The following is a 23,878-nucleotide window of genomic DNA, read 5'->3' on the forward strand; positions in this document are numbered from 1 at the left end:
TCTGTGGTTGCGCCGACCACTAGTCTATTTCAGCTGGAAAGTGATTTGTTATACTGGAAAATAAGAATGATTTCTACAAACTGTAATGAACAAAGTTGAGTTTTCGAACTACTGCAAAGAACACAAGCAGTTGACTGATTCGCGTCACTAAATATGTGAAATAAGAAAATTAAATGATGTCAATCAATTTGTGAAATGACATACTCGAAATGATATCAATTTAATAAAAAGTAACAACAAGAAAGAGCAATGTATGACAAATGCTCATTATATTGGTGTATCGCGTGGAACTGTGCATATACTACGTGACTCCATTAAATGAGCATTTTTCTAGTGTAATTAGAACTATCAAAGTTTAATTTCCTGTCAAGGCACTCGCGCTTAATTTTACACAGTTTCTCAAAACCATGAAAACGGAATTGAACGTCTGCAGTTGGGGTTTTTAATAAAACCAATGCGGTCGTTTAAGGTGATTATGTCTGTTAAAGTGATTTACCTGTAAGCGGTATTTTGCAATGAATGTCGAGACAAATATGCTTAACTTCACATGATTCTTGTGTCGTTTTAGAAGAAATTTAGTTAGGTAAATCAACTGCCATTTATACGTGAATTATTGACCAACGTACTGTCTGTTCTCTCTTTAGTTTCTCATGTATACACGCAGATTTTAAAGCGAAATTATGCAGCAATTACAGACTGCGTAAGAATACAACGTACTGCACTTCTTTCAACTCAAAATAAGTTATTCATTTGTTGAATTTATTTTAGTTTATGTCAGTAATTATGATACGGGCGACATTTGATTTGATTTGATTTTGCTTATGACAATATCGTAATTATATAATCAAAGAATATTGCTGGCTGTACGATTAATGTATATATTTTCTTTTTCTCTCAAGTGAAGCCTATTCACTATTGTTACATGCTCCTTTGCATGTAGACTGAAGGTTTCAGTGGATTTTAGGAATCTTTAAGATCTTTACGAAGCACAGACCGCAACCAAGCAGAATAACAGACTCGGTTTGACGGAGTCTGTCCGTGAGAGGTAACAATGTGCAACACCCCTCATGCAACCTTGCTCCCATGTTCCAATATATTTTGTATCTAACAATGTCAAGAACTAACACTTGTGAAGAGAGGAAAAATTACCTATTGTATTACTTTAATTAATACTCCATATATTATAATCACATGTCTTTGTGCAAATTGCATTGAAAAACTAAATGCACTGTAAATTAAGTTATTGTAAAGTAAATGTCTGACGTTTTAAGTCTAAAGCAAGCAAATCTATCCAATACGAAGAGGAACACGACGTCCACAAAACAAAACATTACATCACTTTATATATAGATAAATGATAGATATGTATACGAATGGATGCCAATAAAAAGAGACAACAGAAACACATAAAGGGACACAGTTTAGAAAGGTCAGTGGCAAAAACTCTCTTGGTAGATTAAATGTGTTACTTGCTCGCAAACGCTCGTAATCCCTCCATGTTCCAGAATAACTGGAAATGTAAATGAAAGTCCCCCTTTACATACATAATTGTAACAAAATGCTTGATATGTAAAACAAACATGAATAAGTTAAAATATATAAAAAAATATATTAAGAACAATATTCCATTAACCCAATGCCTTTATTGAAATCAGAGCAACTAGGATGCGCCATTAAATGCTTATAATGGCTTTGTTTACAATGCGGTTGCCACATTTTAGCTGTGAACATGAAATACATTAATTTCATTTTGAATTCTACGTTCCATAACTGTTTGTCCAAGGCTTGAATACGAGTTAGCACAGAAGAAAGTATTACTCAAATCCATTGTTTTAACTGCCTACCTAACAATTTCGTGTGCAATATCAAAAGTAGTGCTCTTCTAACCATCTATGTATACTAGTATATAAACTCTATTTGGACAGCTGAGTTATCTGTTTAAAGTTAAAGCTTTAAAGAACTTTAAGTATGTTTCATGCTAGGATAAGGGATGCTGTCGCCATAATAATATTTCTTTCTGACAACATTGCATGGAAGTTTTAATTATATCTCTTAATTTTTCAGCATTTCCTGTCGATCAAAGTCATCATTGAACCGTTAAGGCCATTAAAAATGATAAAACCTCATATCTTGTTTACATTTTGAAATACACAGATATATTGATACTAAAGAATGGATTAAAACGGTATTAATTTGATTGGAAATGCTATGATATAATTCTCAGATGGTTGCAGTACGCAGGGAAAAATGTATTGATTTCAAAAGTGATTTTATACTTTATTCCTAGTCATTTTTATTAAGCATTACAGCTTCGTAAATTTCACCACGTACTAGTATATCTTTCAAATATGAGTTTTTGACCTTCCTGCCAATTTACACAGTACCTGTCCCATTCAAACAAGTTTGAAGTGTTGCATAGAAATCTCTTTGTCCCGTTCGCCCGAACTGTTCCCTCAGTATCACAGGAAACGATACAGATGTTAGCATCTCCCGCCGAAAGGCGAAGGAGATATGGTTATCGTCTGTCGTCCGTAAGACTTTGTCTGGAGTTTAATGCCAAAATTATTGAAGGGATTTTGTTAAATCTTCATATAACAACAGAGGCCTTCAAGAGGAAATGTGGTGTACAAGAATCATAACTCTACTTTCTTTATTTTTTGCATTGTGTCTATTTTCACACCCTTTTTGGAAAAAACGGGACCTATTGTGTGATGGCGCGCACGTTGTGTAACTACGGTGCCCCTAAAGTGACATGTTACACACTTTTTTTCCACTTAGGTAATGTGAGACTTTTGTTATTTCGTTTTCATTTCGTTTTAACGAAATAACTAATTCGTTTAAACGAAATAACTAATTCGTTTAAACGAAATGATTTCGTTTAAACGAAATAAAAAAAGTCTCACATTACCTAAGTGGAAAAAAAGTGCGTAACATATCACTTTAGGGGCACCGTATGTAACCATTCAAGATTTTTACTTTTAACTGGGCATACAGGTAGAAGGCGATGAGACAATGGACTGGGTTTAAGGTAACAAATTGATCTCGACGGCCAAATATGTCCGTCATACTTCGAGTCCGAAGCATAATATATACAAACACTATTCAAAATATTTACTGGAAACTTGGAATACAGCTGGTAGGTGATGAAATAATGTGCATGGTGCTATAAATGTCATTTATCCTCTTTAATCCCACCCCAAAATTGACCTCCTGTACTGGCACACACAACAAAATGTTTCTTATTGTTAGGTGTTTATGCCTTTGTATCCCGTCAGCGCTGCCTCACAAAACATCCATCCCTCCCCATTCCCCTATCTAATCCTACCACCAAATTAACTCCCCCCCACCCCCCAAAAAACAACATTTTTCTTCTGCTTTTACTTCCTATCTTGTTGAGATGGTCAAACACTTTTGTCCAGAGCATTTAAGAGATTTTGTTTAAACATCACAGAATTACACAAGGTTTAGAGAGAAAAATTTACTGTATACACGAACCATAACTTTACCTGACTTTCTTTTTTGAATTATCTTTCTTTTTATCATTTTATCATTTTATCATGAAATACATATAACTGGAACATAAATCAAGTCCTATTGAGGGCTGTAAAAACATACAATGACAGACAGTGTACAAGAACAATAACTCTACAATGTATTTTGCTTACTTTGTTTAATCATCTCCCTTTTATTTTTCAAAAACTGTTAACGAAATATCTTTAAAACTTCACACAATGACAGAGCATACGGTGAGGATTTGCAATGTGCAAGAACTATAACTCTATACACTTTGCTTACTTTTATAATATGCTCCATTTATTTGATAACTCATAAAACTTTTTCTTGGGCAAAACTCAGAAACTGTGAGTGGGATTTGTTTTGGCCAATGAGAGGAAGTGCATTGTACAAGATCCATAACTTCAGGTTGGCTTATTTTGAAAATGATCTCCCTTTATTTGTTATGCTTGTCTGGGGCATAAATCTTAAAGAGTGAGATTTTATTCAAACTACGTACAAAGATAGAGGGTACTGAGGGGAAATGCACTGAACAAGAACCATATCTCGACCTTGATTTCTTTTTGAATTACCTCCTTTTATTTATTTTGCTCATGAAACTCTTGACGGGAACAAGGGCGGGATTCTGATGAAACTTCACGAAATGACAAAAGCTATTAAGATGAAGTGCAGTTTACAAAATAACCATACTTTACTCAGTTTTTATTTATCTCCTTTTAGTAGATTATAATGCCCGAAACATAACTACTGAAGTGCAGAAGGGATTTTTTAAAATGCATACAAGGATAGATAATATGATACTAAATCCGCATCTCTACCATACCTACGTTTTGAATTAACTCTCGTGCAAAGGTACTGAACACAGCAATTCTTGAAAACAAATCTCATTTTTTCTCTAACTAATATGCTTCAAAATATTTGCTTCGGTAGGTAGTAGGATGGGTGGGGGCATTTGGAGGGGGTTGGAGTGTCCAACATGGCCTTTGTTCTGAAACTTCAAACAGGTTTTTCGGATCATGTGTGTGTGTTCGGGTTTAACGTCTTTTTCAACAATTTTTCAGTCATATAAACGACGGTGTCTACTTGTAGCAGTGAGCCCAATGCCCAACTTTATAGTGCTGCCTCACTGGAATATCACGCCGTAGACACGTGGCATGATACCCCACCAAGTCACATTATACTGACACCGGGCTGACCAGTCCAAACACTATCCTCTTAATGCTGAGCGCCAAGCGAGGAAGCTACTGGTACCATTTTTTTACGTCTTTGGTATGACGTGGCCGGGGATCGAACCCACGACCTCCCGCACTCGAAGCGGACGCTCTACCACTAGGCTACCGAGGCGGTTTTTTTCGGATCATGAAACAAGTTCAAATACCAAGTGTTTTAATTCTTATTTTCCGTCTAAAAAATCATTTCACTTTCTTGCTTTAGAAAAATATCCCGTCGCAAATATTATCCATTACATATCTTCTAAACGATATATATTCGTATATATATCAGCAGATTTTTATGGTCATCAGACAAGTTAACATATCAGGTCCCGTAACTCTGAAATTATACACTTAGTTGACAAAACAAGAACCCATAAACCTCACTGCTATTTTTTTTTTCAAAAATGTTTGCCTTTTCAGTCACATTTTTCAACATTTAGGACTTTACATTTTATTCATCGAAGGGAATTTATTGTAGACAGAAACAGTTATGCATAAGAACCATAACTCCATTCTGAATATTTTTAAAATTAACTTTTTAAATATTATTTTTTCATATTTCTGAATCATTGATCCTACGGAAGGGAATTTAATATATTTTGATATAATGATAGATAACAATGAAGGAAAGCGAAATACAAAAACATCATAGTTCTGACTTGTCTATTTTCATAATGGGATCACATTTTGATCTAAATTGTTAATATTTTTAACATTTTAGATAATTACTTTCAATCCGCTGAAAGAGAATTTAGTGTAACTTGATACATTGCGAGATTACAAAGAGGAGTTGTGAGAGAAAAAACAAAACAACAAATAAACACGTGAAACACAACTCTGCTTTGCATGGTTATAAAATTATCTCCCTTGTTTCCTGAATTTTTCGCTTTTTTGTTTGTTTTGGGTTTAACGCCGTTTTCAACAATATTTCAGTGATGTAACGACAGGTAGTTAACCGAACTAGTGTTCCTGGATTCTATACCAGTACAAACCTGTTCTCCGCAAATAACTGCCACTTCCCCACATGAATCAGGAGGACCAGTTATATCAGACACAATGCCATTCATCATGGAGAACATACGCCCCGCCCGGATATCGAACTTATGACCCCGAGATCCGTAGATCTGTGCTCTCCCTATTGAGCTAAACTGGCGGGCTTTCACCTTTTCTAACTTTAAAGACTATAAAATCAAAATTTGATGAAAACTGTTTATAGCATATGGATAAATGTCTAACATGTGTAGTTGAAAGTATTAACCCTTATCATTCTTGACACGATTGATTCTGCCTTTGCGAACAGTGTATATCATGATCAGCCTGCACATCCGCCACTGTTTGCCATTCAGTCAGTATCGTTTTGGTAAGCACCCCTTTTGATAGTTAATGACTGTCCAGATTGAAGTATGGACAAGTTCATTACAGAACAAGAGCCATGTTACACATTGCTAATCCCCCCGCCAGGCTTATTATAATTGAAGGCTAAAGTTCCTGGCAAGTTAGTGTCTGAAAGTATTAATTTTGGGGAAAGCTTTGAAGAACCGTTTAGTTGTGGTCCGCATCAGGGGTTTTAAGATGTGGAAGAAAGAATAAGTCAGTAGTGAGGTGGTTTACTGCTAAATTTTATTAATCTTCATGAACAGTATAGCTATGATGTTTTTCTATATGGCTACTGTAAAAAGAAGGAATGGAAAGCTAACAGGGAACAAGGGTGCCAGAATGTCACAATATATGCCCGTCAAAGCAAATTTCTTTACTCTAGCAGCTGTATTTGCAAATGGAATGTTAATTTTATGGTTGTTTAATAATCATTGTAAGTCTTTTGTTTTTTAAAGTCCACAAAAAAACTCCTTACCAGATAGAGATACCTTATATATAATAAAATACACCTAAAACTGGAGAGTAACATCTATCTTGTACCACAGAAAAGTGGTCTTATCTTTTCCCTAGGGTCAATTATAAAAATGTTACAATATAAGTTATTTATAGTAACAACTAAGGGAAGTTAATCTTTAAACAAAAATGCCACACAAAAATCTTTATCAGGTAGAGATTGGTCAAAATACACCTCAAAATTGGATTTAGCATGCTTGTTGTACTACAGAAAAGTGGTCTCGATTTTTCCCTACGACTAGTAATGAAAAAGTTACAATAAAAGCTATTTAAAGTAACAACAAAGTAATTGGAACTGCGCATGACATTTCGTCTCATGATGGTGTATAATTGTGCCAAGTCACATCAAAATCCCCCCATGCATGAAGAAGAAATGCTTCGGACAAAGTCATTCTTGTATCTGACCTTTGGCCTCTAAGTGTGACCTTGACCTTAGGCCTAGTGACCTGGATCTTGCGCAAGACACTCCGTCTCGTGGTGGTGAACATTTGTGCCAAGTTATATCAAAATCCCTCTATGCATGAAGAAGAAATGCTCCGGACAATGTTTTTATTCTTGTATCATTTGACCTCTAAGTGTGACCTTGACCTTAGACCTAGGGACCTGGTTCTTGCGCACGACACTCCGCCTTGTGGTGGTAAACATTTGTGCCAAGATATATCAAAATCCCTCCATGCATGAAGAAGATATGCTCCGGACATTTTTTTTTAAGAAAATATGATAAAGGGGAATAACTCAAAAAGTAGGCAAGGTAGAGTTATTGTTCTTGCACACTGCACTTCCTCCCAATGTGTTCTATCAGTGTATGAAGTTTAAAGAAAATCCCTCCAGTACTTTTGGGGTTATGCTCCGGACAAAATGTTTTAAGAAAATATGATAAAGGGGAATAACTCAAAAAATAGGCAAGATAGACTTATTGTTCTTGCACACTGCACTTTCTCCCAATGTGTTCTATCAGTGTATGAAGTTCGAAGAAAATCCCTCCGGTACTTTTGGAGTTATGCTCCGGACAAAAATGTTTAAGAAAATATGATAAAGGGGAATAACTCAAAAAATAGGCAAGGTGGAGTTATTGTTCTTGCACATGGCACTTCCTCCCAATGTGTTCTATCGGTATATGAAGTTTGAAGAAAATCCCTCCAGTACTTTTGGAGATATGCTCCGGACAAAGATCGATGCGGACGGACGGACGGACGCACGGACGGACGGACGCACGGACGGACGAAGAGCATTTCTAATATCCCCTTCGCCTTTGGCGGGGGGATAAATAATAGCCATAACTTTAATGAATGGTATGCATTTGATTATCATTTGTTTGACATTTACTTTTTTATAATATTACAATCATGACTGTGCTTATTATCTATGACAAAACAGTTTTGAAGGGTGAGAGGTGGGGTTAAGTGTTAGAGCGAGGGGCCGGGGTTGATTGGTGAGGCCAGTGGGTATGAATCGCTTATAGTGATAGCTGTAATTAAATAATTTAAAATATAGCTTTGTGTACCTATTACCACGGTATTACAGTCAGACATTGATATAGTCCTTTTATTTTGTACTTTACAACGACATATATGGAAGGCACCTTGCATGACGCTTCGTACTTTACTTACTCACTGTTGTTATTATTTCTAGCCAGCCCATTCACTGAAAATGTGTAAAAGAACTCAGCGAAAGCCGCTGCCAGAGCTATGACACATTCCATTACTGTAGCATTTCCTGAACAGACTGTCAGACTGGATCCAGTTAAAAGAACCTGCAATTCTTTTGGTTGGTTGGTTATATGCTTCTAAAGAACCTTATGTTACATACCTTTCGTTTTGCACGGTCGACTGTGCGGCGTCTACAATTCTTTGAAGTTTTTCTAAAAGATCTTGTTTCTGCATAATATCATCAAGCAGTCTGAAATAAGTTATAAGCTTTTCTTATTTTCTTTTGATTATTCATATCATTCATGTAAATTTCGCAGAAAAGAGGAGTTAACTGAATATAATCACAGCATGGTTCAGTTCTCTAAACACTATATCCCAAGAGAAAAATGAATATTTGTTTAAATTACATCAATACATTGTAAGCGTATGTCGAATGTACGGAAGAGCATTAGTGTCAGGTGTATGTTATTTATTAACTCGAAATTTCGAGTTACTCAGTCGAAATTTCGAGTTACTAACTCGAAATTTCGAGTTACTAACTACAATAGTTTACGCTGATGTATAGGTCCTTGCCATGGTTAGGTACCTGGTGTATCCATAGGGTAGCCCTACAGGGTTTGCTCATAGAAAATATCACTATTTAAACCATGTTTATTTAATGATTGATTTTGTTGGGTTTAACATCGCACCGACACAATTATAAGTCATATAGCGACTTCCCAGCTTTTATGTTGGAGGAAGATCTCAGATGCCTAAACCATGTTTAAGTCATAAGTTTTCGACCTAGTTTGAACCCATATGCAAATGAAATATAGAAATACTCTAAATGAAAGTGTAGTTATAAGTCTGACCAAGATTGGGTACCTAGACAGATCTAGATTTTGAGGAGAGGTCATAGAAGGTAACCGGGAAGTATTCAAACTTCGAATATTTCACTATTTAGACCATATCTGGTGTATGGTAGTATATGTTCAAGTCCCTACATGTTCGGTACAGTATATGGATGTGTAGATAGATGATTCCACTTCGAAGAGTCAAAAGTCGTCCATTACATTTTGGCCTTTGACAGACGGACAAACGTTCAAATTATGTGGATAAAAGGGCAAGATAGTAACTCGAAATTTGGAGTTACGTAAGTCGAAATTTCGAGTTAATAACAAAACGCACCTGGCACTAATGCTGTTCCGTACGAGTGAGACGTTTTTGGAAAATCATATTAACACCACATTATATATATCTAGCTACTCTCTCTCTCTCTCTCTATATATATATATGTATGTATAGGTTAATAAATGGGAGAGCGGTGCGTTTGAGTGATGATGGCCCTGTTCAGCGGGATTTTTAATTGCCCGTCGTTTCCTTTTTTTTAAATGTAATTTTGACCCTCGTACATGCGTGATCTTCGCAACATGTAAACGTTTATTTGTATATGTAGCAGAAAAGTTCATGTCAAAAACGACTCTTTGATAATCAGTTTTGAAAAAAAGTGCCATTGCAAAGAAATACCAGTAATTCGATGTTTAATAAATTACTGCCATTTATTATTAAATTGCTCCACTGTCAGACTGTCATTCTGGGACCATTTATATTCATTACATACTTGTAAATTGCATTAGAAGTTAATTAGTGCTTTGGCTGAACCCAGAAGCCAGTGAATTTAGTCAGTTCTTTTCACAATTTTTGCATACGTAAACTCATTCAAATACCTAGGTGTCAATCTGTGTAAAAATGGAAACTGGGTTTCAATCCAAAAACGCCTCGTAGTTGTTAAATAATTTGTTTTCAGTATTTCAACAAAATGAACTTCGAATATCTAAAATAATTCAATTATTTGGCACATATAGTAGGGTCCGTCCTAACTTTTTATTCAGAAATTTAGAGGACACACAACTCAGCTGACAGAAAATGTACTTAAAGAGAGGAAACGTTTAAAAGTCTTCTGAAGAGCCAAGCTGTTATCTGTTAAAGTAACAGTTGCAACAGTACATTTTCTGGAGATTTAAGTAATTAACTTTTGAAGTGTAAAGAGAAGAGGTACAAACACATGACAAAAATTGCCAACATTTCTTATGCTTAACCCTGCCATATGTATAAAGAGACGCGGTAATTTATCCCCTTCAGCATACCACGACTGATAGTAACTATCGAGAATTCGTTGTTTAATGCACAAAAGTGTGCCTCTGTTCATATTCTGAGCCTGCCAAAGTCATGCTCTTCTAGTATATTTTTACATAGGTGGCCAAGGTTTTGTTCCTAGATGTTAGTATGTAAAATTTATGCAATCTAGCTATTAACTGCATCATTTTTAGCATCATGTATACTTTGAAAATAACTGAAGAATTTTTATTGGATATCGGTATTTTCTAGTACATGTAATTCAGAATAATAATTTTCCGGAATACACACTACGGTACCTGACCGAATTCTCCGTATAGAGTGGAAATATTTATGCTCAGCATACGTCTTAGAAATTTAGATGTGATATTTTGTATTGCCAAAAACAGTGTAAAACTTTTTATGCGAATAAAATCTTTGGTACTGGTATTGGCATTATTTTACGTCCTGTAAAATTACATTACCAAGATGCAGAGAAGCTGTGATATCATTACAATATTCTTCTTATTTCTCCATATGATCAGAACAGTTCAATTCTATTTAGTTTGCATCCATGATTTGTTTAATGTTGGTGTAATTTGGTGTAATCGGCCTACTAGATTACTCTGAATGATACGATACTAGCGACAGTAATAACAGCTTTACTGAAATTTCCCACAGGGAATTAAAATCTGCTTTCAGCTTCCACAAGTCATTTAGGTATTAATTAAATTGTCCGTTTATGTGTTTTATAAAACAATGTAATCAGATTACTGACTGTTAACATATACAGTAAAGTGTAAAAATGTAATTGTATTAAGTTTTCACATTTTTGTTGTCTCTGGTATGACAGGATTAAACGTATCGGATTTGCTTGCATGTCGTAGAAATAAAACCGCTACGAGACTTACTTATTTGTTTACTGTTTAAATTGATGAGGAAACAAAATGCTCTGTTAAAATGAGTTAAAACGCAGCGTTCAACATCTGTCGCAAAAGAAGCATAACATCATATGGTAGCTATTTATTTATTGATGGTCTTCATTTTGAAATTACGATTCTAAAATTGCCATAATCCAATAAAACAAAAACAACTTACATTCTCTTTTGTGAGAGTTCCGTGAAATCATCTTCTGATCGTTTACCAGGCGAGAACTTGCCGTGGATAGCCTGATCTAAGGCTTCACTCCTTGTCAGGCTATTATCCGCCGATTGTAGTCCACATATCGTATCAGACATTGGAGCAAAATATCTGCAAACGTCTTCCCTGAAACAGAAGTTGCATTTGTTGTAAGTAGTTAACGTTATTATCGATGAAACATAATTTTTTTTTATATTTTCAAGTTATTAAGGTAAGGTGTACCCATTATCGCATACCAGAGGTCTTTCACTCTTTTGATGAACCTTTGATGAATAAGAATGAGGTTTACAATATGTTAAAGATTTAGAACTGCCGAATGTTTTACCGAGTACGTAATATTTAGCATATAGGGTCCTTTTTATCTCAAAAATAAAAGGTAACAATGTGTAGACTGAGCACAGCAAACACAGCAACAGATATACACCGCAGAGTAGGCCAACTGTAGTGGTAAGATATAGCAGAATGACCATCAACAGCAACAACATATCAATTATATGAAAGATACAAAAACGGAAAAAAATGATGGGGGTCAGTAAAAGGTCGGGGTTGGGGAGCGTGGTATAAAACTGGAAAGGAAAAAGGGGGAATGAGGGGAAGTAACATCGCCGGCATACAATACAATATATAAAACGAGTTGAAAGTAGGGGCACCGCATTGAAACGGTCAGAAACCTTGATAAGAGAAACTGGAAGAGATGGGCGGGGACGGGGGTTAAACACAACAAGGCATGCCAAACTAATAGTTAGCCTGTTATCAACAAATTCAAAAAGACATCTAAATAAAATGATCCCCCATAGAGATTATAATACTACAAGAATCTGTGCTGGTTGTGAAGCAGATGGGAATATCCGGCTCTCAGGTATATGTTATGGCGGGAACAAGACTCTGCCGAGTTACCATCAAAAACAGTTATTTGATTTTTTTTATCGAATTTTAAATAAAACTATGTAATATATAATGCACGAATCGTTAGTTGTGATTAATAGCTTTAGAGTCATCTGGTATGGAAGTGTCAAATAGGATTTACCGGCATGGATAAAATCACCGGAAACGCCAGTGCGGTGTGCAAATGAAGCTGTAAAATTAGTGACAAAATACCAGACTGCGTAAAGTAGAACATTTAAAGAGGTTCAGTCCGAGGTATCAGTGCACTTATGTACTAAATAACTGCCACGGCCTAAAGTCAGAATTCTAGGAATATAGCTTTTAATTTCACAACTAGGCAAGTTACAAACCCTCCTTACGTTTTGCAATATTTAGGAGAAACAACATCATGCATGCTTACACTTGAATAATCATCGCACCGTCAAATCAATCGTCAAGCATGCACTGTGATTTGCGATTTTTGCATTGTATCCCCTTTAAAAACATTTCAAAAAGATAATATACAAAATATTTGATTAAAATAAACGATTTGTTTATTTTCCTAGAGTTAGTTTATAGACTAAATGCCGATATCATGCGGCGTGTGTAAGACCAAGTGCAAGAAGTGTTTTAGGGTTTGTGTTATTATGAAGACATTCTGTGGTTTGTGATAGCGGTTGTTTTATATAATATAAAGATTTCTATATCTAAACTCTCTAACTTTGAGTAAATTCTTGCAAACCTAATAAATTGTGATAAACAAAATCCGTATGTTGTTCGAGGAAAACTTCGTCCAGGTGCGTGGAATAAATAATTTGTATCATACATTTTTGTTTCTACATTACCATTAAAAGTTATCAAATGTAAGTCCAAACCTCTAAATCTGAATTACTGGCTTTGTTACGTTGTTGAGTCTAACTTAATGACAAAGTTTGAGGTGTTGTACAATATTCTCTGTAAGTAATTCAAGCAAATGTTCCATTCGAAAATGGTGTTGTTCTTTGCAACGAGCAAATTTAAGAGCAACATTGGTACATTGTAAGCTTTGGCCTGTCAATGTTTTGACAGAACAGGTAACCAAACATACGAAACCCCAATGTTAGAATTCAGAAGGCAGAAATGTGCCTTTCTGATCAGACATCAGGCTGCAGCCTTGTCGTACATTTTACGATTTTTTATTTTAACAAAAAGCTTATAATTAAACAGGCTTTTTATGACTGACAAATACATTAGTCTGGTCCACTTCTTGGAAACTATTAGGTTCAAAATTAAGCCTGTGGCATCTAAATTCTATACTAGATTTCAATTTTCATGTCGGCTTTTCTGCAAAAGTTAGTGATCATGTTTAATTCTAATGCAGGAAAAATATTAGGCATTTATGATATGACATGCCCTTGAAATGTTTTGTTAGATGCAGATAAGCCTGAAGAAAGAAAGACTGTACTAAAAAGTTTCAATCATTTCCAAACAGGAAACCAGCTAGTGATCGATATAAAACGAATCGGCAATTCTGATGACAAATCTGATAATATACAACACAACATTACTTTCATTCGATTTGGAATGTCCTAGTTCAAACAGACCATTTATACAATGTATTAGACGTGTCATAAACATTTCTCTCTGGAGCATTCAAATAATCTTAACGTGTACAGACCACTTGAGCACTAACATTTAAGTCCATTGATGAAAATATGGAACTTTATTAGAGTTGTTTATTTGTTTTTTATTGTGAAATCATTTCTGACATTTCCACAAGCAAATGGTACCATATGGGGATTATATGAACAAGCCGTCCATAAATCAGAATAGTTACTTTTTTATCTGGCGGCGTTTTCTCCATTACAATTGATCTGGTAATCTGTTATCGGTGATTGCGAACAAAACGATCACACCAAACCTTCACGTCGTTTTCAGATACGATGTTTTACTTGTTGGCTGATCAACAAACTCTTCCAGTTTATGAGGAATGTTTGTTTGTCAGCATGTGTAAATATTGACAAATAATAAAATGTGAAGCAAATTGCAACATGCCTTCAGCTTCCCAATTCACTGATTACGACAATCACAAATGAATTATTCAGTTATTTTTTTGTCAATTAATGATTGAACTCGATGATCTTAGAGAGATATGCATAATTATGTTTTAGATAATGTGATTTTATCATTTTTTACACATCATTGTCATTTTGTACTAAAAACTCATTTTAATTTCTAATGGAACTGTACCTGATGATTTCTAATACAAGATGATACACACTTGTTTGTGATAAAAAGGGGTGATGGGTTCATTTAGAAAATGGTGGGGGTGTTTCTGTTAGTGTAATTAAAATGATACTAACACATTATTCAATTTACAACTCTTTGTATCATAATTGTTTGCACATTTACTATCGTTATTAGCATGTAAAATACGCAGGGCGTAATAATACATTTCTTGTATTACGTCAGACTTAAAGGTCAATCGTACGATCTTAAAGTCATGGTATGCGTGTGACTTTGGATCTAATTAATCTACTGCTCTGGGTAAAGTGTCCTTTTTTAGAAAAATAGTTAAGGTGGTAAGTATTTTAACAACGCGTATATATAAATTTTGTAGAATTTTATCGCATCAGCGTTCCAGTGATTTACTTACACTATATGCTTAATTATAATCAGTCTTTTTTTATTGAGTTTAGTGTTACATAAACGTATTCTAGGTCAAACGGTGATCTTTTCCAGCTTTGGTGGTGGAGGAAGGCCCAGAATACTGATGTAACCGAGGTAATATGTAAACATTGTAGTGTTAGCTTAAACTGTTTTAAGTAATTTACAAAGAAATAAACTGGAAAGATATTCATTAATCAATTAAATAATAATACCAAGAACAAATGCGTTTTACTGCCACCATTACGGATGAGATCTAACAAATTGTCCTTTTGAATTTGTTATGACATGGAAAATATCGATCTTATTATTGCAAATCAAAAATCAAGAACAAAAAAAACTTTTTTTCTTTTCACTGTTATTAGTTGTTATTGTTAAGGATCGGATAACTTTATTTTTCGATTCATAACCATGAAGTATTCTTTATTGTGGATTATTTCCGTATGTTGTAACCGCTATCCTATTGGGACCGAAATAATAGTTTATCACAGCGTTTCAACACATGGTGTTCCAACACCCTATTAAGTCTTAAAGATCTCATGTGCTACTCAATTAAGTCTCATTGGACTTACATGATTATGTTTAAACTTGTGATATTTTATGTACATTTAGTAATCGTAATACATTGCTTACATCAGACGTCTATCAATACGTACGGGTGTACACAGGTCATCAGACGTCTATCAATACGTACGTGTTGTACACAGGTCATTAGACAAAAAGCTTAATGAACAATTGATAATCACTGTATTAAAAACACATTAAACCCAAATGATACTTTATTGAAGTACTGAAATAGATAGGCAAAATGCTTCTACATCAAAGAATGTGAAAAATCAGATAGCACACATGTTAGATCTTGACGACCTGATTAGGAACAATTTCTTTAGATGCGAACAATTTAGAAAAACTAAGTTTGAAGATTCTTGTATATCTTCATTTTAACGATGAACATGTAAATAAAGTTGCTTTAGCTACCTGGTTTTGAAATCCTCTCGTAAAACTCAAAGGGTAATCATTGGTCTGTCATATTTAGAAGTACACAAAATGAATTTGTAGCAGCAGCTCAACGAATGGAAACAAATATCTGTCTTAAACACATGAACTGAAAGCTGGCTGTACTTTACTGAGCACACACTTTAACGATATTTTTTACTTTTTCTTACTTTGATGTTTCAAAAGTTGTTGAGATTAAAAATCATAGGTGTAGATACCCAATTTCTTTTAATACCCAGATATTGAAAAACAATACTGGAACAGAAAGTTATGACAAAATTTCGAGATAGGAATTCGTTTTTTATTTGTATTCGTCTAAAACAAACTATTTAAGCCTTGCAGTTGTTTTTCAGCTGATAGCAATGCAAAACATTGATGGTCTCATTCTCTCAAAGGACTTTAAATATAAATTGCGGTTCTGAGTAATTATCAGAATCAACAGCTCTGCCTAGCAAGGTCATGTGACCGATCTCATAATTTCGTCTTTTCATAAGCAAACAAGAAAGACACGAGTAGTTTGTTAATGTTAATGAGAAAATTCAAATGATTCAGGGTCCGTATTCAGTCTGAAATATGGACATTGGAATACTTAAACTACTTTTTGTATATATTTGTAAATGATCCGGTTAAAAACTAGACAAAGTTTCAGCAATACAATTTTTTTGCAAAGAATGTTATGACAATATTAGAATTTGGAGATTTAAAGTCTTAGTCTAGATGTCAGACTTTGTTGATGAATATTGGCCGAAAACTAAATGAGCCGTGCCATGAGAAAACCAACATAGTGGCTTTGCGACCAGCATAGATTCAGACCAGCCTGCGCATCCGCGCAGTCTGGTCAGGATCCATGCTGTTCGCTAACGGTTTCTCTAATTGCAGTAGGCTTTAAAAGCGAACAGCATGGATCCTGACCAGACTGCGCGGATGCGCAGGCTGGTCTGGATCCATGCTGGTCGCAAACCCACTATGTTGGTTTTCTCATGGCACGGCTCAAATGCTCTTTTTTGATAGTTTTGACAATATATTTTTTTTACCTTAGGAATGATATTTTTCTATATTTTGTTATAAATGTTACAATGAAGAAGATGTTAAAAAAGATATCTGTAAACTTACTGTTGTCTCGTAAAATCAGAATGAGCACTTCGAATACTTCTGGACAAGGCATGGAGTTGGTTGTTCACAGTGTCTAGATGGTGGATCAAGCTGTAATTTCCAAAAGAAAGTTTGTATATGACGTTTCAAATTTTCTGAAAATATTTCATGAAATGAGATCGTTTCCATGAATTTTAACATAACGATAGTAAATATAATTGGCCAGATAATGAAAATTCAGTTTGAAATATATAAAGTTTGTTAATTCTGCTTAAATTTAATTGAGATGGTGACTGCCAATAAAAGTGCCCTTACCAATACAAATAAAATACCATTTTAAAAGCTCACGTCCCAGTATAATCTATAAATAGATTCTTTGGAAGCATAGGAAGCAACCAAGCCAAACAACAGCAGAATGGATTCTATGGTTTCTGTTCATGAGCGGTAATTTAACGTGAACGCCCACTTGCACCGGCTTTTACGGATTTTAGGCAGACATACAGCCAGAGACAGACAGAATAGCAAATAAAGAAAAGAGCAAACGAAAAAACTTACTCAGCATGTTTGCCTGTTGATTTTATGGTGTCGGTTGCTGTTGATGAGGCAATATATGAAAATAGTCCTGTCAGTATATAGATTGCTTGTAAGTAAAAGTCGACCATCGCTGTCAATAGATGCTTTATATCTTCCCAAAAATCGTTATTTCGTTTTCCAGATCTAAAAATATTGGGATAGAACTTTTAGTTCTTCTCAAGATAAAGGTGTTGGTAGTGTGAGGTTTAAACAACATTGCATATATCTGGATCAGATTTCAGGTAGTTCTGTATCAAATATGCAACTTAAAGAATCCTTTTAGTACATATGTAAGTTAAATTATTAATACTTTATTTGATCATCATTAATTTATTATATTACGTTTCTTACTGAAAACACGAGTGTACACCCTAGACTGCAGTTACCATTGTCTGTACACCCACGAGATCAGATCAAAAAGCGTTTATTACATATGTAATGAATTGGTTTACATACAAATTATTTGATCATATTTTGTGTATATTAGCAATTAATATGTAAGCACAACAACCTATAATGACTTGAACGACTTTGCATTGTACCAGAGGCAACAAAAACCTTGATTTCCGAACTGCTGACCATTAGTGTACATAAAACTGCAAATAATTTCTTTTTTACGAAGCTAAGCCCGCAAATTTACATGATAGCTAAATTTGTTTTACGTTTTGATAAACGAAGTTTTCGCAAGGTAAAAGCAAACTGATCAAGTCTAACGAAATTACGTATTCACTATTCCTTCGAAGGTTTTTATACATTTGTTTTGTTAAACTTGGAAAATATATAAGCCTGTATATTTTGAAAATGTATTTTATATTCGTAAGCAGATAAAACATATTTGAATATAGGGGTTATGACTACAAAATGATACAGGTCATTCTAGGCAATACAATGTCTTACTCATCATCAATTACAGCTAGGATAGAAAGGTTTTACTTCGTGTTAAAATCTACTCCCTGTTTAGGGATATTTATACAGCGATTACTTTCAAGCTGACGACCTTTCGGTATGGTTTTGGTGATATAAACCTCTGTCACTGCATATATATGTATGGCAGGCGTCAATATTTTGTGACACAGTTCCCTTGTAAACGTTTTACGCATAAGGGATGAAACCTGGCTGTTAAGCTTTGTCTAAAACTTAATTTTAGGTCAGATGTTGCGTTTCCTTAAGTGACTAGTTTCTTTAAGTATTACGATCAGTTTCATTTAATCTGTTTAGAAATTTAAAAGACTTTGGCTTATTTAAAAATTCATTAAGTGATATCTGCCACCTTAGATGGACTCTGTTTTTATGATATGTTTTAACAGAAGAAAAAAACAGTAACAGGCTTTGAGACTTACAACATAGTTAAACTACTTTAAGGGTTTACTTAAGGGTTGTATTAAAGAACGATATTATTCCATTTTGATTGTTGACGAAATGCTTTACAAATATTACATCACTGTAGTACAGCAACAGATGCACACATAAATATTTTGGAGTTAATATACAGAAAGGAAACTATAGCGCCAATACATGAATGCTCGAACTACCTGTTGTACAATCATGAGCTTTTTAAACAGGCTTCTTTTTCTTTTTATGCAATAAAGGAGACAGACCAGTTTTGACGAAAGTTTGAAGACTTTAGGTTTGTATTTAAATAATCTACACGTGCTACCCTTTAATCTGCAACGCTCTGGAATGAAAAGAGTAACATGAAATAACTGTCACCTGACAGGTACATGGTATTGTTTTGTCTCGATAAGACTGGAATGTAATGTCCCTGAAGATGTCGTTGACTAAATGAACAGAGACTTGAAATTCTTTTTTTGTCTTGAGTGCTTATTTCTAGACATTGCACAGGCGGTTATATATGGTCATAAATTAGTCGTTGTTATTTCAAAGAATTTTCTTGTCGTACCCATACCTTCCCATTACGAACAAAAATTCTTAAGTTGAATTAGCTACGACAGTGTTCCGATCATTCTCAGTTAAAACTTTAGTTTAAGACACGCTAAGAAAATTCAATACGATTAGGTATATATTTTTCATGATTTATATCGTTAATTGTTATCTGTTGACTACGAGAAGCATCACCGGGCGTCTAGCAGAAGAAACACATGCCTTCTTAACGTGATTACTTTAACGCTCCGGTTTGGAATTAGATTTAAATGAATCTCATTTATTTATTAGTAAGGCGGCAAAGAATTCTACATGGAATTGTCACAGTGAAAAGTGTACTGGGGACATTCAGTGCTTCGACGTACCTTGTCTGTAGATATTTGTGAATTCCGATATGTTAATGCTAAACTTACCCACATCAGCTGATATAATACTAACATTAATATTTAACATTATTATTTCCTTTTTTGTGTCTTCTAACTCATTCGTTTCAATCATTGGTAAGGCGGAAACAATTCTGTTTGAAAATATCAATGTTAAAAGTGCACGAGGACATTTAGAGCTTTGATGTACCTTGTCTGTCCGGTTGGTCATTTCCGTTAGACAGATTGATGACCAAACGAAGAGTAAAAATGTATAGAAATATTTGTGAAATACTTGTGATAAATACCAATGTTACCCACATCAGTTGATATAATACCAACATTGATATTTAACATTATTATTTCCTTTTTCTTCTCTTCTTATTCGTTTCTCCCAATATTTCCAGTGATACGGTCAGTTTTTATAAAAGTATGGAAAGAATAAAACTATTGTTGAAAGTATAACCGCCGTATTTACATTTGTTGTAATTTCTACAATTTCTATTAAGGTACGCATTACAATAGGAAAACGACAAAATGTACTTTTGGGCTTATTACAGAATTTTGTCAATTCAACATTTTACAAATAAGGCACAGGAGAAGCAATATCTGAAAAAGTACTGGCGTCAGGGAATACTCTTCTACTTGCATACCCATTATTAGGAGAACTTAATACCAAAATAAATGTTTTTATGTTATCATGTTGTCTTGTTGGAATAGTTTGTGTTTTCAATGTTTTAACAGTATTCGGGGCAGACTTAACCTTCTAGTGTGGGCAGTAACTTTATCTGAGTTTTCAATGTTTTAACAGTATTCGGGGCAGACTTAGCCTTCTAGTGTGGGCAGTAACTTTATCTGATTGGCCGCCGTTCTGTTCTCCAGCCGTTGCCACTAGTGTCAATTTAACATAATGTTGTGATTTGTCGCGGTCGTTAAACAGTAATGGTATTTTCTGTATCAATGAGAAAGCTTTTAACTATGATGGTTAAAAATGCATTTCCATCTAAAAGTTTGGGACATGAATCATAGCGATACAAGTTTGCCTACACACTTTATTGGCTAGAAATTTCGTTTGTAGGGCACAATGAATATTTTAGTTTATAAGTGCTATACATCTAGTCATACTGTCCACGCTCTTTGACAGCTGATGTTTTAAAATTCCTTTAAATGTGTACTTTAAATGCAACCGTATGCTTTTTACTCGTATGGAAATTAATAAGCCCCAATTTAGATTTTCATTTTTCCCCCACTCTTTCACATTGTTTTAATGAATCACTTGTTATAGGCATTTTAAGTAAAAAATCTCTTAAAGGACAAAATAGTCAAGCAACAACGTGTATGATGACGTGACGAGTGTTGTGAATTCTTGAATGTTCCTTTTTCACATAAGCGGCGTCCTAGTCAAACGTTTAAATTTACCCTAAAACGTCTTTACTCGAGGAAAACAACCAGGTTATAAAAGATAAATTGTTGAGTGAGCACCGTTTTTCAACTTTTATCCAATCCATATTATTTTGATGCAATTGTCGTAGAGTAAAAAGCTAAATGGAAATATAAGTGAATTAAAATTGGTTATTGAATTTTTGTTTAAAGCTATCCTTTTATAAAAGAGTGACAGCTTTAAGATAAGTGATACTCAACAATGATCCTATACGTATTAAAAGTAATCTATCTGTATTGCCTGCAATACATGATAACAAAGTCAATGCATTTTACAGTCCTCAAAATGTTTCCTTTGAATTTTCTCGTATTTGTAGACATGTGTTCCATACTTTGAAGCACATATTATATAGGCAGCAGAGAACATAATATTTCACCTGTTATTTCAAGATTCCGTAAGTTTGAACTTTAAAGAAATGGCCTGATAAATTTTACTACAGAAAACGTGACAATTTCCCCAGAGGAATTCTTGTTTGGTCTTTACATAATTTTCATATCTACTCACTGACCATTGACCAATTAAATGTTTTCTCAAATTATTCTGTAGTAATTAAGAGTCCTTTATCCATGCTTAGAGGTATAATTCGCCTAGTTTGCTTGGGACGAAAAGCGGTGCTATCACCATTTACACAGTATCATTGTTTTCGACTCAAGTAATCCTTTTCCGGAAAATGACTCGTTAATTATTGTTTTAATTGTGTACTTAGATGTAGATAACTACTAAAATTAGTACTACCAGCTTGAAGTTTGTACCGTTAGTTCCAGTTTCTATCATATTAGTTCATTATTAACTGACACGCGTAGACATATCTTTGTGAATGCAGAAGAAAACTGAATTATTTTGACAATCACACTGTTGTACCAGTGAGTTTATTAATATGATTCATCGTTACACATGAATAAATTACTAAGACAAGAGCAATGTGGGACGGCTCTATGGTGATCGTATGAACATTAACGCCCTTTATGTTAGCGGATAAATCTCGCACTATATAATTATGATTTATGTACTGCTACATGTCTGGGGACGGAACTCCCCGTGTTTACGCTTTATGTACTGCTACATGTCAGTGGACGGAACTCCCCGTGTTTACGCTTTATGTACTGCTACATGTCAGTGGACGGAACTCCCCGTGTTTACGCTTTATGTACTGCTACATGCCAGTGGACGGAACTCCCCGTGTTTACGCTTTATGTACTGCTACATGTCAGTGGACGGAACTCCCCGTGTTTACGCTTTATGTACTGCTACATGTCAGTGGACGGAACTCCCCGTGTTTACGCTTTATGTACTGCTACATGTCAGTGGACGGAACTCGCCGTGTTTATGCTTTATGTACTGCTACATTTCAGTGGACGGAACTCGCCCTGTTTATGCTTTATGTACTGCTACATGTCAGTGGACGGAACTCCCCGTGTTTATGCTTTATGTACTGCTACATGTCAGTGGACGGGACTCCCCGTGTTTATGTTTTATGTACTACGGAACTCCCCGTGTTTATGTTTTATGTACTGCTACATGTCAGTGGACGGAACTCCCCGTGTTTATGCTTTATGTACTGCTACATGTCAATGGACGGAACTCCCCGTGTTTATGTTTTATGTACTGCTACATGTCTGGGGACGGAACTCCCCGTGTTTATCTTTTATGTACTGCTACATGTCAGTGGATGGAACTCCCCGTGTTTATCTTTTATGTACTGCTACATGTCAGTGGACGGAACTCCCCGTGTTTATGCTTTATGTACTGCTACATGTCAATAAACGGAACTCCCCGTGTTTATGCTTTATGTACTGCTACATGTCAGTGGACGGAACTCACCGTGTTTATGCTTTATGTACTACTACATGTCAATGGACGGAACTCCCCGTGTTTATGTTTTATGTACTGCTATATGTCTGGGGACGGAACTCCCCGTGTTTATGTTTTATGTACTGCTACATGTCTGGGGACGGAACTCCCCGTGTTTATGCTTAATGTACTGCTACATGTCAGTGGACGGAACTCCCCGTGTTTATGCTTTATGTACTGCTACATGCCACTGTTTATGCTTTATGTACTGCTAAATGGCAATAAACGGAACTCCCCGTGTTTATGCTTTATGTACTACTACATGTCAATAAACGGAACTCCCCGTGTTTATGCATTCTGTACTGCTACATGTCAGTGGACGGAACTCCCCGTGTTTATGCTTTATGTACTGCTACATGTCAATGGACGGAACTCCCCGTGTTTATATTTTATGTACTGCTACATATCAGTGGACGGAACTCCCCGTGCTTATGCTTTATGTACTGCTACATGTCAGTGGACGGAACTCCCCGTGTTTATGCTTTATGTACTGCTACACGTCAATGGACGGAACTCCCGTGTTTATGTTTTATGTACTGCTACATGTCAGTGGACGGAACTCACCGTGTTTATGTTTTATGTACTGCTACATGTCAATGGACGGAACTCACCGTGTTTATGTTTTATGTACTGCTACATGTCAATGGACGGAACTCCCGTCTTTATGTTTTA

The 23,878-nt window shown here is 35.1% G+C and overlaps 1 protein-coding gene across 2 annotated transcripts in view; it reads right to left on the reverse strand.

Annotated features, from left to right (window-relative positions):
• The window catches only part of LOC123537095 (uncharacterized), a 46,176-nt gene that overhangs the window by 8,143 nt on the left and 14,155 nt on the right, over window positions 1-23,878 (reverse strand). For both annotated transcript variants that reach the window (XM_045320655.2, XM_045320656.2), the window contains exons 2-5: window positions 17,654-17,815; window positions 17,120-17,209; window positions 11,459-11,626; window positions 8,427-8,516 (exon numbers count right to left, since the gene is read on the reverse strand). In XM_045320655.2, coding sequence (XP_045176590.2) covers window positions 8,427-8,516; window positions 11,459-11,626; window positions 17,120-17,209; window positions 17,654-17,760 — 455 coding nt within the window. In that variant the 5' untranslated portion in view covers window positions 17,761-17,815. The remainder of the gene's footprint in view (window positions 1-8,426; window positions 8,517-11,458; window positions 11,627-17,119; window positions 17,210-17,653; window positions 17,816-23,878) is intronic.

The sequence above is a fragment of the Mercenaria mercenaria genome, chromosome 17 (assembly GCF_021730395.1).
Source record: "Mercenaria mercenaria strain notata chromosome 17, MADL_Memer_1, whole genome shotgun sequence".
Classification (NCBI taxonomy): domain Eukaryota; kingdom Metazoa; phylum Mollusca; class Bivalvia; order Venerida; family Veneridae; genus Mercenaria; species Mercenaria mercenaria.